Genomic DNA, 6,000 nt, shown 5'->3' on the forward strand with positions numbered 1-6,000 from the left:
TGGGCTGTATCACATCCCTGGGTGGGGCATCATGTAGTGGGAGGAGGCTAGAGGAGGACAGCAGAGCCTTCCCAGAGGCTAGCCAGGCCACAGAATAATACACCAGGAGCATTGAATGTGAAGAATAGAAGAGCCCAGGAGGGAAGGACTGGTCTGGGAAGGCTTCCTGGAGGAGATGGCTATGGGGGAAGGGGCAGGCACAGAGGGGCTGCCAACTGCTGGGCCCTCTGCTGCCCCTGGCAGGTTCATGCAGGAGCTGACAGAGATGCTGGGCTTCCGGCCCTACCGCTTCTATTTCTACATGTGGAAGTTCGTGTCTCCATTGTGCATGGCTGTGCTCACCACGGCCAGCATCATCCAGCTGGGGGTCACACCCCCGGGCTACAGCGCCTGGATCAAGGAGGAGGTGAGGAGTGGGGGCCCTGAAACCCCAGGGACGTTGGCATCTTCCAGGCGTTTAATGCAACAGGCATAGAGATAAACCCTTATAAGGCAACTGTTGTGTGCCAGGCCCTGCCAGCGGCTTTGCACACCTGATCTGTAACCTTCACAACAGCCCAAAGAGAGAGATGGCATCATCCCCACAGCACAAATGGGGAAACTGAGGGTCAGAAAGGTTAACGCACTTGTCCAGTCTTTCTGACCATGTTCTCTCTCCATGTCTGTGGAGGGAATCACCCATCCTTTTACAGATGTAGAAACTGAGACCCAGGGAGGCTCAGACCCAACCAAGGTGACCTGCTGACTCAAGTAGCACCCCCTGCTGACCCCATCTCTGCCGGTGCCAGGCCAGGATGGTGGGTGGGGGTGGGGAGAGGGCAGGAAGAGGCAGTCCTGCAGGTCCTGGGAGGGTGAGGCTGTCGCCGTGTCGGGCAGCAGCCCTCACCGCTGTCCCCTCCTAGGCTGCCGAGCGCTACCTGTATTTCCCTAACTGGGCCATGGCACTCCTGATCGCCCTCATTGTCGTGGCCACCCTGCCCATCCCTGTGGTGTTCGTCCTGCGGCACTTCCACCTGCTCTCTGACGGCTCCAACACCCTCTCCGTGTCCTACAAGAAGGGCCGCATGATGAAGGACATCTCCAACCTGGAGGAGAATGACGAGACCCGCTTCATCCTCAGCAAGGTGCCCAGCGAGGCGCCCTCCCCCATGCCCACCCACCGCTCCTACCTGGGGCCCGGGAGCACGTCGCCCCTGGAGAGCAGCGGCAACCCCAATGGACGCTATGGGAGCGGCTACCTCCTGGCCGGCACCCCTGAGTCAGAGCTGTGACCACTGCCCGCACCCTGCCTGCCTCTGCCCCCACACCCAACCAGCCCACTTGTCCCAGCCTGGCCTCTCCCCCAGGCCAGGCCCTCTGCCCCAGGAGAGGGGCTCTGCCCTGCCTCATCCTCCACCTCAGCCCAGTCAATTTCTGCTCCCCAAACCTGTGTGGGGGTGCGGAGAAGCTCTGTCCCCCAGTCCTGGCCCCCAACTCATCTAACCCTCTGAGATCCTCTCACCAAATTGTGACTGAATAATTGGAACAATCCAGAAATCCTGATTCTCAGCACAGGGGAGACTCCAAGTGGCCACTTTAGGGGTCACTCCACCCTCTCTCTCCCTGTAACCTGCCACCTGCAATTCTTAGGTCTTGGGGTCCCCCTGTGCTGCCAGGTGCTGGTGGTGAGAGGCACTAGGGTGAGGGTGCAGTGGGGTGCCTGATTTAAGGCTGGGATGGAATATGTGCCAGGGCTCAGGGCTCACCTTGGGCTGGGGTTCTGTTTTGTGAGGCAGATGGAGCCCTCTGTCTTGAGCCCGAGCCTTGGCAGTGGGGGTCGAGGGCCTCCTTTGCCCCCAGCTCCAGGTGGAATCTTCAATGTCCTTGGCCCTGCCTGGGGTGGATGGGGTGTGCTTCCGCATCCTGCCTGGGAGGACGATGAGGGCTTAGCCGTCTCCCTGCCCTCTCCTCCCAGTCCTGGAGCCCAGAGTGGTGGCTCTACCTCTTCCCTTGAGAGAGAAGAGGACAGAGCACAGAGAAGCTTCCAGAGCACACTTGATGCCTCATAGCACAATTTAGATGGTTTGGAGCACAATTGTGAAGTACACTCCCTCTCCTCTCACTGCGGGCCCCACTTTCTTGCTAGCGGCAGCTTCTCCCCTAGAATGGGGTCCCTGGAGTTCACGGGCTCACACCTAGGAGGCCTCATACCTGGGGAAAGACAGATAATTTCACTGCCCCTTTGGGCTGCCACTCACTCTCCGGACACCTCGAAACCTTTCCCAAGCTGCCCGGCCCATGGTGAGGAGAGCCACAGGCAGTGCTGTGGACACTGGAGGCTGCCAAGGGGAAGGGCCGAGCCTCTGTCCTGGGGCCCAACCCCCACAGCATCTCCACCCACCCTTACTTTTGGGCCTCCCCCAGAAGAGGGCTGCCCTCGGGGTGCAGGCTGGGAGAATTAGAACCTGACCTGAGAATAAATGTCTGTGGAGAGATGGATGGAGCCATGGAAGGATGGATGGTTGGGTGGATGGATGGATGGATGGATGGTTGGGTGGATGGATGGATGGATGGAAGGAAGGAAGGCTGGGACAGCAAACCTCCATCTTTGTGAGCTGTGGTGAGCAGGGCAGGAGCAGACCGCAATGCTAGGCCTGGGACCTTTGCGGAGTGTCCTGACTCACTCAGCACTGGGAGGGACAGACTAGGCCCGGGGTTCCCTCCTTCACGCCTTAGTCCCTTGGTCCCTCCCCCACCCCTTCTCCCATTTCCAACCCTCTCAGCCCCATCTGTCCTTCCCGAGTGTGTGAGGGGAGAGGGAGACCCACCCACAACAGCCCGCCTTAGGCCCCTCACCTAACAACACCTCCCACCTGGCCCCATGCCTAATCCCAAGCAGAATTAGCAACAGGAAAAGCAAGGACCTGGGAGAGACGCTCTATATATACTCTTCTATAGATTCTATTTCTATTGTATATTCAATCTGTACATGTGGGTGTAAATGCTGTTAAATGACAAACCCAATATTATACTGTGGCTGGTGGACTATTTTCATCCTCAGTGCTGTACAGATCTATTTTCATTGTATATTTGATATATTTTTAATTTTGTAGCGTGTGGCTGGGCCGGGCCCCAGCCTGCCAGCCTGTGATGGGGGCTGAGCTCGGGCCGTCTGCTTGATCCTTGTGGGCTCGCTTGTGCTTGTAGCCTTTGCTGTCGGCCAGGCCCTGTCCTGGCTGTGTCTCTGCTGTTAGATGTAGGGCCCAGAGCTTGGTGTGTGTGTGCGCGTGCATGTGTATGTGTGTATGCTGTGTGCACATACGTGGGTGTGGGTGTGTGTAGGTGCTGATTTGTGATTCCCAGTGTTCACTCCGTTCCTGAAGACCACACTGCCCTCCCCCCGCCACCGCCGCCTCTCTGTGCATCGGGTGAGGCCTCAGGACAGGGTCCGGAGGGAAGTCCCCTGCTGTGGGAAAGGCATGGTTTCTTGCTGGTGACTCATTGCCTTCACACCACTGGGTTTGCCAGAAACAGAGAAGGAGGGGCCTTGGGGGGAAGAAGCCCCCAAATTTATTTTCCAGCCAACTCTTGCTGTTCCCAGTGGAGTCAGAAGCTCTTCATCGGGAGGAACAGTCCTGGGTTTCTTAAGATGGCGAGACCACCAAGAGGGCATCTCACAGCGCCTCTGTCCCGTGTTTGTTCTTGAGGCAGTCCCGACTGTTCAGAAAGGAACAGCTGCCCCTCCCCTGGGCTTCTGACACACCTCTGCTCACTCCTCAGGGGAGCTGGGGGCAGGGGGTGGGCGGGGGGGTCCAGTGGGGTCAAAAGCAGATGGGGCATCTGACAGGTAAGATCCAGCCCCAGATTGCCTGAGGAGAAGGAGGTGGCCGGGGAGGGGCAGGCCCCCACGTCCCTGCCCAGGGTCCCCACCCCACTGGCTTTGGTGCTGTCCATGCAGCGCCCACAGGAGACAGAGCGGACTCTAGGGCAGGGCACAGCCTGCCTGAAAGAGGTCCTTGCCCTCCAGCCCCGATCACCAGCTTCTTGCTCAGGGAGCCCTCTGCACCGAGGCAACGTGAAGCCCGAGGCCCAGATGGGGGTGGACAGGTGGGGCATAAAAGTTGATGCCAGAGAGGTTGGCTTTTGCCCTCCAGCAATAAATCTGCCAGACACTGCTTTCCTAGTGCCGAGAGAAGCCCCCCGAGTCAGCCCACTGTAGGCCATGAGGCTGGGGGCCAGAAGCCGCGTGGTCCCAGGCCCTGAGCAGGCCTGCGGTATTACGGACAGGGGCCTGCCCTTCTGCCCTTCCTCATAGCTGCACCTCCCCTCCCCGCCAGAATAACTCCCCACTGTGGAAAAGAGAAGAGACTGAACAGGTGGGAATGCCCCTGACTCCCTGAGCATCCACTAGGCCCTAAAACTGGGGGCCTGCTGCCCCTCCACTGGGGCCTCCGGGCTGGCAATGGGGTGGGGGCCCAGGGTCCCTTCCCGTCCTGAGCACTGCTTTGTACAGACCCGAGCACACACAGCAGGCATCACTTTAGGTTCTGGTGCAAGTTCAGAACAATTCAAGTCCGTATGCCCCACGGCTAGTCAGAACCCTGGGTCAAGACTGCTCAGCCCAGGGGAGGGGACGAGGCATTGTCACCCCGGAGCCCTCCTTTCTCTCTACCCCCACCCCCCATCGTGTATAATAAAGTGTCTGTTCTTATCAAGGGCCTCCTGCCTCTCTGACCTGCCCAGGATCCGGGAGAGGGGATGGGGAAGGCCGAGAGGCCCAAGGGAGGCTTCAGGTGAAAGCTCCGATGGGATGGGGCGAGAGGACCACTGTGGGAGTTGTGGGTGCTGGCTGGCTGGCTGAGGAGTTTGGGGAGGGTGAGGAGAGACCTGCACTTATTTTCCCAGGAATTGTCCTGGGTGTCTACAGTATACACACTTGTAGTGGGCCTCCTTGGGTTCCAGGTACTCGACACACCTACCTCATGGGATCTCTGCAGCGGTTCTCTGAGGGAGATGCTTTGTTGTCTAGGTTTTCCCAGGTGAGGAAAATGCGGCTCCTTCTGTTACCAAAGTGACCTCACTCCGGTGGGACTCCAACCCGCATGCAGAGGAGCTCCGAGGAGGGATCCATGGGTGGGCCTTGTACCCATAATCCGTCCCCTCCCCAGAGGGGTCTTTTCTGTTCAGAGTCACAGAGTTGAAACCGAAGCTGAGCAGTCAATGGCACAAGCTTTTATTCAATGGCCAAAGAATGGAGAAGTGGGAACTAAGTTCACAAATCAACTTCTCAGCTCATGGGGTGCATAAGCAGCTGTTATAAGGGGTCCAGATAATGAAGGGGAGGAAAATTCATAGGTTTCAGAGAAAAGGGCAGGTTTTTCTGGGGATCAAGGGTACCACCCCTTTTCTTTCCTTGGTCATATCCTGCCGTTGCCATGGCAATTGTAAACTGTCATGGCGCTGGTGGGTGTGTTATGTAGCGTGGTAATGCATTACAATGAGAGTATAATGAGCTTCAGGGTCTATGTCAGGTCAAGTCAGACTGCCATGTTGCCTTCAACCGGTGTTAACTGGTTTCAACTATATGTCTCAGCCATCTCCTCCTTCCTCTCTTTGTGGTTTCCCATAAGCTAAAGAGAACATATTAGGCTGGTTCTGAGCAGGGCTGCGGTTACTGGCTTATTGGGTCAGTGGGCCGGGTAACACTCCTGAGGTGAGGATGGTGTTTGGTGTCCCCTCACAGGGCCTTGCGGGGGAAGCTTCTGCCTTGCTGCCAGTAAGAGCTATACCTCTCAGCTCTGTAAGGATGGCATACGTGAAGGCCCACCTCAGGGAAGGAATGGGGGCTGGGAAGGTGCCAGTGTCCAGAGGCCTGAGAACCATGAGGGAGATGGCAGAGGACTCGAGGGTTCGTGGGAGCAAGCGTGTTCTAAGTTCTGAGGGAGCAGCCCCTCTCTTCAAGGTAGCTATCTCTTTTGCAAACTTCAGTAGAAGGTAAAGATGAAATATAGGATTTGACAT

General features: G+C 57.5%; 1 protein-coding gene across 1 annotated transcript in view; it reads left to right on the forward strand.

The window, feature by feature from the left end:
* The window catches only part of SLC6A17 (solute carrier family 6 member 17), a 48,731-nt gene extending 47,227 nt beyond the window's left edge, over positions 1 to 1,504 (forward strand). The window contains exons 11-12 of the mRNA XM_058537186.1: positions 244 to 406; positions 903 to 1,504. Coding sequence (XP_058393169.1) covers positions 244 to 406; positions 903 to 1,271 — 532 coding nt within the window. The 3' untranslated portion in view covers positions 1,272 to 1,504. The remainder of the gene's footprint in view (positions 1 to 243; positions 407 to 902) is intronic.
* Positions 1,505 to 6,000: the final 4,496 nt, after the last annotated feature.

This window comes from Diceros bicornis, chromosome 4 (assembly GCF_020826845.1).
Source record: "Diceros bicornis minor isolate mBicDic1 chromosome 4, mDicBic1.mat.cur, whole genome shotgun sequence".
NCBI classification, from domain to species: domain Eukaryota; kingdom Metazoa; phylum Chordata; class Mammalia; order Perissodactyla; family Rhinocerotidae; genus Diceros; species Diceros bicornis.